This window comes from Macrotis lagotis, chromosome 1 (assembly GCF_037893015.1).
Source record: "Macrotis lagotis isolate mMagLag1 chromosome 1, bilby.v1.9.chrom.fasta, whole genome shotgun sequence".
Classification (NCBI taxonomy): Eukaryota; Metazoa; Chordata; class Mammalia; order Peramelemorphia; family Peramelidae; genus Macrotis; species Macrotis lagotis.
In genome coordinates this window covers 580,362,315-580,375,594 of record NC_133658.1, presented here as the reverse complement: position 1 = coordinate 580,375,594, position 13,280 = coordinate 580,362,315, and the positions used below count along the sequence as shown (strand labels likewise).

At 35.0% G+C, this 13,280-nt stretch overlaps 1 protein-coding gene across 1 annotated transcript in view; it reads left to right on the top strand.

The window, feature by feature from the left end:
- The window catches only part of ITGB5 (integrin subunit beta 5), a 200,460-nt gene that overhangs the window by 93,613 nt on the left and 93,567 nt on the right, over positions 1-13,280 (top strand). Inside the window, exons 6-8 of the mRNA XM_074214694.1 lie at positions 6,733-6,894; positions 7,625-7,720; positions 9,855-9,944. Of these exons, the coding sequence (XP_074070795.1) occupies positions 6,733-6,894; positions 7,625-7,720; positions 9,855-9,944 (348 nt within the window). The remainder of the gene's footprint in view (positions 1-6,732; positions 6,895-7,624; positions 7,721-9,854; positions 9,945-13,280) is intronic.

Below are 13,280 nucleotides of genomic sequence, written 5' to 3'. Positions count from 1 at the left end.
ACAGTAGATAACAAATATTTGCTGAAAATGAAATTATTTTTTACTAGATAGCCCAGAGTTGAAACTTAGTTTCAAGGACACTAGAGTGAGGTCTCACAACGAAATAGAATTTATCAGCACATTGCTCAAAGGAACTATAGAGATCATGGAGGTGATTGTTAACTTTTTTCCTGCCCTTTGGCAGTCTGGTAAAACTGATAGGTCCCCCCCTTCTCAGAACAATATTCTCTAAATTTTTAATTAATTTTAGATATATAATTTTATATTTGTTTTTAAATTTATTTAAAATTTTTAATGGTTTTTATTTCAAAATTTTGCCATATTTAAAATTTAATTAATTTATGCTTTTAAGAATACAATACATAATTACAAAGGAAACTCATTATATTAAAATACTTATATTTAGACACATTTATTTATATATTATACATATATATTTGTTTAATTATGGATTATATTACATTTATTTATTTTATTTATATATTTGTTTAAACATATTTATTTATATATTTATCAAATTCACAGCATACTTTTTTAAAGTTTAATCTACCTTGCTATTATTTCTCTATCACTTTCTAAGCCTAACCAATCATCACAACAGTCAGACCTTGCTGATTTTCAAGTTGTAAATAATCACAAGGAAAATTTAACAATTGGTTCAGGTTGAAGCTGACTCCAGTGCACCCTGGTTTCTTCTAATTCTGACAGTCAGCAAGCATTAATTGTGCCTCCTATATGCCAGAGGTGATTTTATTATCTATGACAATGACAGTCTCTAGTGGCATGTCTGGGCAACTAGGTGGTGTAGTGGATAGAACACTGGTCCTGAAGTCAGGAGGTCCTGAGTTCAAATGTCACTTCCGATACTAGCGGTGTGACCTTGAGCAAGTCACTTACTTCACTCTGATGGCCTCATACCCTGGACCACCTCCAGTTGTCCTGATTCATATCTGACCACTGGACTAGATGGCTCTGGAGGAGAAAGTAAGGCTTCATTGAAATCCAATTCATGTGCTTGACATGATATCATGGTCTTCTTCAAAAATGAAGGACAAACATTAGTAGCCTGACTGCTATCAGAGAAATATTATCACATCTGTGATTCTGTTTCACAAATGAAGAACCCTTGAAGTCTAATCCTTCTTTTGAGGATTAGGGAATTAGTGCCCGTAGAAGTTAAGTAATTTTTGCTAGGTTCCACATTAGCATGCCTTATTCTCAAACTCAGGTCTTCTGCCTCCTAATATTAATTCTGACCTTGGGCAAAAAGTCACCTGGCTTTTTTAGTTTAAAGTTTTTTTTTTTTCATTTGTAAAATGAAAGATTTAATTTAACTAGTTAATATTCAAAGTTACAGTTTCACATTCTATAAACCTGTGGACCTTTAAATAATATATCCAAAACAAATATCTATTTGGTAGTATTAACTGGACAGAACTGACCTCTGATTTGGGGTGATCAGAACCAAATAGAGCAGGTTAGAGTCAGGAGAATCAGGAATCACACAGAAATTTAATTTCAACAAATAATTTTTATTTTTTAGGTTGTTGCAAGGCAATGGGGTTAAATGGCTTGCCCAAGGCCACACAGCTAGGTAATTATTAAATATCTGAGGCCGGATTTGAACTCAGGTACTCCTGACTCTAGGACGGGTACTCTACCACTGAGCCACCTAGCTGCCCCAAAAGTTAAATTTCAATATGAGGCAAGCAACTTGTAAGCAAGGACACTTGTGCCGGGGTCAAGGCCCTAGTGGGGGAACCCACTTTAGTGGGACCAAATCTCAATACATATGCCAATGGCAGTATAGTCAGTTACAACCCTAACAATGAAGGTTAATAGCAATAATGTGACAAGTGTGATTTGTAGCAGGGCTTCTTGATTAGAATATGGATATAGTAGGGTTTCAAGCTCAGAAAATACCCTGGTGCTGGTGAAAGCAATACAATAATTATATAAAACAATTCTGAGGTTTGTTGTGGCTGAGATCATTTAGAGGATGAGTACAAGCTTGAAGCATAGCTTGCTTGCTAGGCCTTAGTTCTGGAAAACAGAACTTAAATCTTGATAAGACATTGCAACAACCACCTTGAGAAGTGGGTGCTCTTACCATTCCCACTTTGAAATTGAATAAACTGAGGCAGATAGAGGTTAAATGATTTGCCAGTTGTCCAGGGTCATACAGCTAGTTTCTGAAGTTGGATTTGTACTCAGGTCTTCTGTCACCAGGTCTGGAGCTCTATCTGTCATGCTAATTTGCTGCCCACATCTACTCTTTACCATTCATCTTTCCTCCCCTAGGGCTTCTTTCCTCAAATATGACATATAAACCCTACAGGCTTCAATATAGACAGTCATGCAGTCCAAGCTGTCACCAGGAAAGGCTTTTTCTAATTGCAATTTGTTAATGAGCCATCACTTGTAAAATTTTCAATTTAGAAGGCCAGTCCTGGCTCTTAAGTCAGTGATGAAAAACTCATCCACAACTGCAATGTAATTGCCATAACTAGAACTTATATCTCAGCCTAAGAAAATTGAGGTAAATTATGGGGAGAGGGTATGTGACATTTTACTGAGGTTCCCATGCTTTATCTTATCACCTGCTCATCTGTAGTCTGCTTAGCTCATTCTTCGGGTTTTTCCTTTATATTTTTTTCTTTCTCCTTTTGATTCTTCATTTATAATTCCCTCAAAAGCCTCCATTTAGTTCTGGTCTATTGTAAGTATGGGTCTCTTATTATTTTTTATTTTCCTTTTCTAGAAGGGAAAATAAAAATAAACAAAAAAGATTTTGCTATGCTATTTTATTTAAATTGTTTTGTTTCATATCTGGCCCATCTATTGGCTAAAGTAAATAAGAGTTGACAGTGTGTGTTCCCCTTGTTCACTCAAGCATCCTTAGGGATGGAGAGCTTTGGTTCATGTTTATAACCCCTGAAGCTTATGTGTTCCTTCTTCCATTCAAGTAAGTAAAAAGACTTTGTCTGTCTATTAATTAGGATATTCATGTGTAGCTTGACAATTTTTTTCTATTTTAAAATTCCTTATTATAAGGGACTGACAGTGGGAAGAGGGATATGTTAGAATATATATATATATATATATATATATATATATATATATATAGTTAGATGCAAAAACTTTTAAATAGCTATGAACATTTAAAAAATAAAATATATTAATAAGTGTTTTTTCAAGGTACAATATATCAAAACATTTATCTTTTAAACTAAAAGATCAATGAACCTTCATTTTCTAAAATAGAGACATTTTGGGAAATACATATTTATTGATATATTTTATTTTTTTCATTTGCAAATTTGGTATTTTCCATTGGTATCCTTCCCTTTACTACCAGGAAACCATCCCTTATAACAAAGGATTAAAAAAAAAAGGTGGGGAGAGGGAGGGAACAGTTTAGCAAAACTTATATGCTTATATAGCATATAAGAAAATTTTTATATCTGTAGTCTTCCATATTATTTTTAGAAAACAAGGAGGGAGATGCCCATCTCTTAGTGAACCAAGGTTCCTTAGTAGTTATAATTTCACAGGAGGCAGTTTTGATTGTCTTGTGTTGTTATTCTTTCCATTTATATTGTTCAGGTCATTGTATAATGTGTTTTTTCTTCATTCTACTTCATTTTGTATCAGCTCATGAAAATCTTCCCATGTTTCTCTGTAATTAATCATGTTCTTGTTTCATTAACTTATACATCAGAACTTGTTTAGCCATTTGTCAATCATCTGAGTATCTCCTCTGTTTTAAATTCCTTGATAGTACTATAAATATTTTGATGTATATGGGGGCTTTCTTTTTTATCATTGATTTCTTTGGGTTATAAGCTCAGAGTCAAAGTATGTGGACTGTGACTTTTTTCATGTAATTCCATATGGTTTTTCATAATGCTTGAATTAAGGAATCTTAATGTCCTTGATGATTTTTAAATCTCACATAGCTTCCTTTTGGGAATATAACAGAAGTTAGAAGACTTGTCTTGTGTTCATGTAGTTGCTGTTGAGTCATTTCAGTCATGTCCAACTCTTGATGACCCAATTTGGATTTTCTTGGCAAATATATTGAAGTGATTTGTCATTTACTTCTCTAGTTCATTTTATAGATGAGGAAACTGAGGCAAAACAGATTTAAGTGACTTGTCTAGGGTCACATAGGAGTATCCGAGATCAGATTTGAATTCAGGTTTTCTGAGCCTAGTGCTCTATCTACTGTGCCAGCTTCTTGTTACTGTGTTCACGTCCCAGCTCTATCACAGGCTAATTACTTAAACAACTTTAAAAAAAAAAAACTTAAAAAATCTTTTAAGTGAGGGCAGTAGACTGTGAGATCTGTGGTATGAGGCAACTATGGTACAACAGATAAAGCAATAGAGTCCAGGAGTCAAAGGATCCAGGTTCAAATCTTGGCTCCAACATTTATGACCAGTATGACCTTGAGCAGATTACTTAAGCTCTCAAAGATTCAGTTTTCTTTTCTAGAAAATAAGAGCTGAATTAGAAAATCTTCTAAGGTCTATTCTGTTCTGCATTTGGGTCTGATAACCTGAATCTCCCTCAACTTCTAGTGAATACATGGAGACACAAAAGGATGACAAAAACTTATTGGTGCTTCAAGTTGATTATTTTTGACTGCTTTGTTGACCCTTCAGTATTCAGCACCAAAAACCCATCATGTGCTACTACTTAGGCTGCTCCTGCTTTTAAACTCCAGTGTCAGGGCTGTGAAGATTCCCTAAAGTGTATGCAGTGGTGTATCGTCTTTACACTCTAATGAGTTTGGACCATAGGTCTCTATCCTGAATTTCCTCCATGCTTTTAGAACAGAGATTCTTCATATATTTTTGTGCATTATGATCTCCTTTGATTGTATAGTGAAGCCTGTGAACCCCTTCTCTGAAATTTTAAAAATGCATAAAATAAAATATATTGGATTATAAATGAAACCAAAATTATATTTAAAAATGTATTTATTATATTTATATTATATTATAATATATATTTAATTAAATTACATTTAATTATAAATTATATTTTAAAAAAACTTAGAAGAATAGGAAAAAACTAGTAAAAAACTAGTTCCCTCAGAGAACAGATAATGAATGAAATATGCTATTCTTCTCACAACAGAGGCAGGGCACACCTGATTCAGAATTTTGTATATATTTTCATCATTGTTGAGTTACCTCTGTTGTGTCTGACTCTTCATGTCCTCATTTGGTATTTTCTTCACAAAGATACTGGAGTGGTTTCCATTTCCTTCACCAGGTCATATTACAAAAGAGGAAACTGAGGCAGACAGGGTTAAATGACTTGCTAAAGATCCTACAGGTAGTAAGTTCCTAAAGTCAGATTTGAACTCAAATCTTCCTGACTCAAGACCAGGCTCTCTATCCAATGCACCACTTAGCTGCCCAATTTGTTGTGTATGCTATTAGATAATAGAAATCTAGATCTAATATTTGAAGGACATTTTTTAGGTATCTAAGACCACTCTTTCATTTAATAGAGGAGGAAACTGAGGGCCAAGAAAGTTAAAATGACCATGGTCATTTAATTCTCATTTAATGACCATGGTCATTTAATTCATCTGCCACTCCTATTTATTATAGAAAGATGGGAGTCTCCAGCTAGATAACAAACCTTGAATATTGTGAGTAAACATGATAATTGCAGGAGATTTCTGGAACTTTTTTTCTGATTCTCTAGAGCAGGGGTTTCGAACCTGTTTTGATCCCAGTATTTCTTGGCATTCAATATATTTTTCCTTACCTTTCCCCTCCATTCAATAGGGAAGGATATTAATTCTAGAGTTTACCATGCATGTATGTCCATAAGAAATGAAATAGGATGAAGAAATTGGTTTTTAATATAGAAACTTTATTTGGTACCTAACAGCATTTTATGTATCATAAAGTTGTTCTTTCTCCATCTACATTTTTTCAATAACCCTGCTATTTCTGGAATATTTCAACTGGATAACATAATAATTTATCAAATGATATTGTACTTGATAAGCTTTGGTAGGGACAATCCCCCGTGTTGGAAGTTCCCAGTCTTGAGAATAGAATTTCATATAATGAGGCAATAAAAGAGAAAATATGCTTAATTTGCTCACTGAAATACTTTAATTTCATTATTGTTTATTGGTACCTATAAAATACACTTGTTTAGGGCTCAAGGCAGTACATTTATCCAGAGACTTGAGAAGGTAAAGCCCCTTTGGGTCCATATAGAATGTCACAGAGAAGACTAAGGTACTCAGTCCAAAGACCATAATTAGCTAGGTAATCAGTTGAATCACAAGAATCAACAATAATCAATGAAGTCATGTTGGGTAAATATAGTAAGTAATTTACAGAAAACATTTCAGGGAAGAAAGTTAGGGTCAGAAATACTTTCAGTGGTTTGAAAGATTTGTGGAATTACATAAAGACAGCATATGGACCAACCTGGACAAAACTTTAGCTGGAGACTTGTCCATGCTTCTGCAAGCTTCCCCTGCCCAGGATGTTTCTCAGCCAACACCACTTTGGAATGTTTCCCAATGTTCTTGCAGATGGACTGTGGTGACCATGCCAAATCATCCATCTTTGATTCATTTTGGAGAGCTTGAAGAACAGCTGGGGACCATAACTAATGACCCAAGAATGGGCTTGAGAAGGACCCAGGTAGGCTTAGTTTGATTGTCTTTTTGTTTTCTTGTTTTTTTTACAGGAGAAGATTGGTTGGCGGAAGGAAGCTCTGCACTTGCTGGTGTTCACCTCAGATGACGTGCCACACATTGCTCTGGATGGCAAGCTAGGAGGGCTAGTGCAACCACATGATGGACAATGCCATCTGAATGAAGCCAGTGAATATACTGCATCCAAACAGATGGTAATGGAGACACAGTAGCTGCTCTTGAGGTTTTTCTTGACCCAATGTCTTGCCTTCTTTTTTTGTGACTGACTGAACCAATGCTAGGAATAGCTCTGGGCCTCAACTTAAGTTTCCAGTTTAAACTTTCCAGTTACTTGGACTTTAATATACTCTTATCTTTTATATGCCTTCTATTTCTATTTATTAAATTAGTGTTTCTTAATTAGACCCCTGTGACAAAAGGGAATCTTACACAATCTGGTTGAATTCTCTGCCAACCAGTTATACACTATTTTATTTTTAGGTTTTTTGCAAGGCAATGGGGTTAAGTGGATTGCCCAAGGCTACACAGCTAGGTAATTATTAAGTGTCTGAGGCCAGATTTGAACTCAGGTACTCCTGACTCCAGGACTGGTGCACTATCTGTGCCACCTAACCACCCTTAGTTATACACTTTAAGCTTTAAAAAGAGATGGATTTGCTTCATTAAATAGAAAAACAATTTCCCTTACCACTTTGAGAGTTTCTGCTTTGGGTCTACTGGTAGAGTAAAGTTAGTTGCCCCTTTGAAGAGTTTTCTAGATATCTTCCTTCCTATTGATTAATCATGGGTAGTGATTGTTAAATTCTCCCTATAGAAAAGGTTTCTTCCATAGTAAGGATTAAACTACAAAGTGGATAACAGAAGTCAGAAGCCAGTTTGGTGAGTTCTGGAAAATCTCAGATCTTTCTGGGTTTTGTTGCTTAGGATTATCCATCCCTTGCTCTTCTTGGAGAGAAATTGGCAGAAAATAACATCCACCTGATATTTGCTGTGACAAAGAACCATTACATGCTATATAAGGTAAGGGGGTAAAGGGCATTAATTCTGATTTGAAGGGCAAAGAGATTAAAATTTGAAAATGGGGGGTGCATGAGTCAACAGCATTGATGAGTATTTAGTGTGGTAAGTCCTGTCTGATTGACTGGGGGAGATTGAGCGGAAGGAGGAATCCTTGTCCTTTCACTGGAACATGTGCTCTTACAGGAAATCATGATAAGGAGAATATGGTTTACCCCAGACGAGGAATCTGAGACCCAGAGAAGATCTTTGATGTAGGTCCTGTATCTAGTAACTTAAAAATACTATAGAAGTACTGTTCAGGAATGACTGAAATAGTTTGAGGAAGTCAGTTAGGGGTAGGGAAGGAATTTAAATAGAATTCAAAAAGGAATTTTCCATGTTGAGGACAGATGACTGTATTTAGCTTTGGGTGTAGTAAGTAATCCAGAGAAAGTTGTGGGTTTTTTTTTTTTGTCCATTGTCTTTCCTTATCTGAGTATGCCCTTTGGCAATGTCAGTTCCTTTGTCTCTTCCCTCTAAACTTTCTTCTTCATTTTGTACTCCTTTCTCTCTCCAGGTGAAAAGTAGAAACCTGTCATTACTTACACAGCATGTGCTCATTTAAACAAACAAAAAAATCAAGTCAGTTCTGCTGCCTTACATTCTTTAATCTGAAAGGTTATGAGAACTTCTCTAGGGAACCTGTGCTACCAGGCAACCAGAGAACAGCAACTTGTTGTCCTCTCCTTCCTCCTCTTAACCCTTTAAAATCAGTACTTCTTTCTTCTACTTGGAGACCCAGAGACTGAGAAAGTTGCCTTTTGCCTAAATATATTTTTCCACCACTTTTAATAATCTCTAGTCAAAACTGAAATAGCATGATTATCTTTGGTGAAATACCATTCAACCTTTTCCTGAGGTCATCAACTCATCCTGCTTCCCCTCTAAGAGAAGAAATATTTCTTTCCTCTACATATCTAGATTACCTCAAGTCACCGTCATGTTCTTTTTTTCCTGATTTTCCAAAAAAAGATTCTAAAATGGTGATATGGTTTAGTGATTAGAATTCTCACCTCTGAGACAGAAAAACCTAATTTCAAATCCTACCTCTGACAATTAAAAGCTAATTCTAGGTAACTCACAACCTCTTGGTGTCCTTGAGAAACTCTTTAAGATTTGATCATAGGTGTAGGCTGACCAAACATAGGTGTGGTATCCAACTAAATAGTTTTCCTTTCCTTCCCACTCCTTCATAATTTTAGTTTATATGACTGATTTAATTTCCTCTTCTTTCTGATCAATGGGTCATTAACACTAAATAGCATCTTTACCAAGCAGGGTCTTGGCAGTTTAGTCCTTCAGCACTGATTTTCCCAAAGCGATGAGGTCTTATTTTCCCTTCTGAATATCTTGAACAAAAAAAAAAGAGTTTTAAAAACCCTATTCAAAGTGGTTTTCCCATAAACTCTTTCATTTAACTGCTTCTACATTAGTCAAGGAAATGAGGAGAAAAACAATATATAGTCTGCTAAATTTTGAATGTTATTTTTTACTTTCATGCTACCTTAGACATTGATATAAAAATCAATAAAAGGAAGAAGGCTTGTTTTCAGATCCAGTCCAACATTTTATACAAAATTTTACTCAGTGGTACCCAGAGGTTTTTTGGGGAGTAAAATTTATTGATTTGTTTGAATTGCCTTTGAAAAGAGAAGCACTGGCATCTAAGGTTTTTAGAAATGTTTCCATTTGGATTTTGAACATCAGAGGAATGTGTTCTGATAAAGCTTAACTTAGACAAAGCAGGAAGATGTTAGAAGGGAAAATGGTGGTCTCTAAAGAAGTGGATTCAAAGACAGACCTTACTCAAATCATCCCAGAAATAATGTTGTCCTCCTTTATTTCCCTGAGAGACTCACAGAGGAGAAGCCACCATCTCCCTTCAGTAAGTATAGCCCCCCTCCCTTCAGTAACTCTACTCCCCTGCCCTAGTTTTTATTGTCAGAAAGTACTTGTTATCTAATGGGATTGGAAATGGTCAGAGGCAAATATTGTTGGAATTTCTTCAATTCATTGTATTTCAGTGAATATTCTTTTGTGTATAGGGAACAAAAATTGAAGGAAAAAAACTAATTATTTTTTCTCCTTTTCAAAGAATTTTACAGCATTAATACCTGGAACGACTGTGGAGATTCTACATGCTGACTCCAGAAATATCATCCAATTGATTGTTAATGCATACAATGTAAGTAGTTTATTCCCTTGCTTCTCCTTTTACTTTTTCTTTTAGTATTTTTTTATACTGAATTTAATGATTACCAAAATGGAGAGACTTTCTAGATATAAAGTAGAATAGATATAAAGGGGCTACATTTCTTTTTAAAATATATATATACATACAATCATATATATATTATATACATATATAATATATATATATATATAAAATAAATTCAAAATGTTACTTTCAGAGTTATTCTGTTGGCCCTGTATTTCTCCCTAATTTTCCTTCTTTCTGTACATTTAGAATTCTTCAATGACCCTTTCCTCCCAATAATATTATTACTAACTTTTATTTCCCCCATGATAAAAGAAAAACACATTCCTTTTTTTGCTTTTTATTGTAAATTTATTTATATTTCAATTGTATGCAAAGATAGTTTTCACCATTCATTTTTGTAAGATTTTGAGTTCTACATTTTTCTTCCTCCTTCTCTTCCCTCACTCCTCCCCTTGACAGTAAATAAGCTAATATAGGTATGTTTAGCTGTGGTAAACATATTTCCATATTAATCATGTGAAAAAAAGAATCAGAACAAAAGGGGGGAATTATGAGAGGGGGAAAAACATAAAGCATAAAACAAAATTTTTAAATGGAAAATAGTATGCTTTGGTCTACATTCAAACTCCATAGTTCTTTCTCTAGATGTGGATAGTAGTTTCTATCACAAATCTTTTGAGATTGTCTTTGATCATTGTATTGCTTAGGAGAATTAAATCTGTCAGAGTTGATCTTTACACTATATGGCTGTTAATATGAACAATGTTCTCCTGGTTCTGCTCACTTCACTCAGCATCAGTTCATGTAAGTCTTTCCAGGCTTTTCTGACATCTGCCCATTCCTGATTTCTTACAGAACAATAGTACTCCATAACATTCATATACCACAATTAAAACACATTCTTGTAACAAGAGAAACTGGTATATCATTAAGTTAGGCAACAGATTGTCCAGATGCTTTTTTTCCTATTCTACTTATTTCCACCGCCTATGAGGTAGAAAGAATAGTGCACTGGGAATCATCAGCTCTGGATTACAACTGTGGCTCTGACACTTAACTAGGTAACCCTAGGTAACCTCTTCTATAAATGGGATCTTAGAGTTCAATGAGTAGTGTAGGTCTAGAACTGGAAGGGACCTTAGAGTCCATTTAGTCTTCATTTTACAGAAGAGGACATTGAAGCCCAAGGAATTTAAACAACTTTTCCACAGTCACAAAGATAGTCATTATCATGAGATAGAATTTGAGCTTACATTCTCTGCCTTTAGAACCAATGCTCTTTCTATAGTAATTGTGAACATTTCATAAATCTAACAGTGAAATAAATGAGTTGTGCTATTCTGGTCCTTTGTAAAAATGTTTATTTTGGAGGAACTCAAATACCAGTGAATAAAGTGGAGTCAGGAAGACCTGAGTTCAAATCCAGCTTGCAACATATCTTAACTGTTTGACCCTAGGAAAGTCTCTTCAACCCTGTCTGATTCAATTTCTTCAACTGTGAAATGGAAATAATGATAACTCAGGGTTGTTGTGAGGATCAAATGAGAGAATATTTGTAAATACTTAGCACAGTGTCTGGCTATTCCTTTCTGAACTTTTATGGACAGTATTTTCTCCTGTTCTTTCTGGAATCTTGAATAGGATTTCTTTTGAAGCAGGGAGTATCCTTGGGCACTGGGTTGATTACCATGACTAAGACCAAGGAGTTTTGCCTATCAAATCCTTTATATCAGGGCTGATCCTGTCAGAGATCTCTTAGAAGAGAAGGGAGATTCTTGTGGTGACTTCTCCCTGTAATGAGAAGAGAAAAGAAACCACATGACTAGAAGTGTGTCTCCTGACACTTCTTTACCTCTTGAGTCTACAGGACAGATATACCTCACTACTCCTCTTACCAGTCAAGGAGGTTGAAATACCAATAAAGCAGCAAGTTATGCTATCCTAGCTATCCCTTTATTTATTGCTTCCCTATAAATAGTTTTTGTTTATAAATTACTAAGGCATCAACAAGATTGAAATTCTGTTTAAAGTGTTAAAACACTTTAGATTAAAAATTATTGGGACAGCTAGGTGGTGAAATGGATAGTGCACTGGCCCTGGAGTCAGGAGAAACTGAGTTCAAATATGGTCTCAGATACTTAATAATTTCCTAGCTGTGTGACCTTGGGCAAGCCACTTAACACCATTGCTTTAAATAAATAAAACTTAAAAAAAATTATCTCAACATTTATCAATTCCTCCACATCTTTATTTCTTTCTAGTCTTTCTATAACCAAATCGCTTTAGATGAGTCTTGAGGGAGACCTTTAAAATTCTATTTTTTTAGGTTTTTGCAAGGCAAATGGGGTTAAACCCCACTTAAGCCACTTAAGTGGCTTGCCCAAGGCCACACAGCTAGGTAATTATTAAGTGTCTGAGGCCGGATTTGAACTCTGGTACTCCTGACTCCAGGGTCAGTGCTCTATCCACTATGCCACCTAGCTGCCCTAAAATTCTAGTTTTGTAGAATATATTATGTGGCAGTCTGGCTTAAGTGTAACCTTTGTATAAAATTATAATACTCCAGGGAATTTAGTGTTTATCAAGCTTAATCCTCTCAATTTTCAGGTGAAGAAAGTGAGGCACAAAGGGAAGTGGCTTGCCCAAGGTTACACAGGCAATAAAAAACATGATCAGAATTCAAATCCAGAACTTTTAGTACCAAAATCAATGTGCTTTTGTCAAACTACTTGTAAAAGCAAATATTCTCTCACCTTCTATTTCATTCACACTAGTGAATGACTTAGAAAAGTAATTAGCTTTCCTGTCTTCTCAATGAAGGATGAAGGGAGGAAAAGAGGGAGAGAATATGGAATTCAAATAAAGAAAAAAATATATATATATATATAAATCGTCTTTACATGTAATTGGGGGAAAATAAAATATTACTTTAAAATTCAAAAATATTATCTTTTTTAAAAGGAGTTAACAAGTTGTTGGTCCCAAGAAGTATCTGACTCCACCTCAGGTGACATGATTTAGCAACAAATTTAAGTCTTCTGTTCCTCTCCCCTTACTCCTTTGAAAGTCTGGCAGTCTCACTGTTCAGGATACAGCAGAAAGGAATGGAATGATCAATATCTAGAATTCTGAGTTATAATTCAAATTGCATTTTCCCATAGCAACAATATCTTCCTTGGCATTTAAATGTAGATCAGGCATATTGTGGGATGAGTAGACTTTTTTAGGGGCTAGCCTGGGAAACAAATACCACATAGAATATTACTGTAGAATTAACATTGGCTGCTGGTGGTGGTGGTG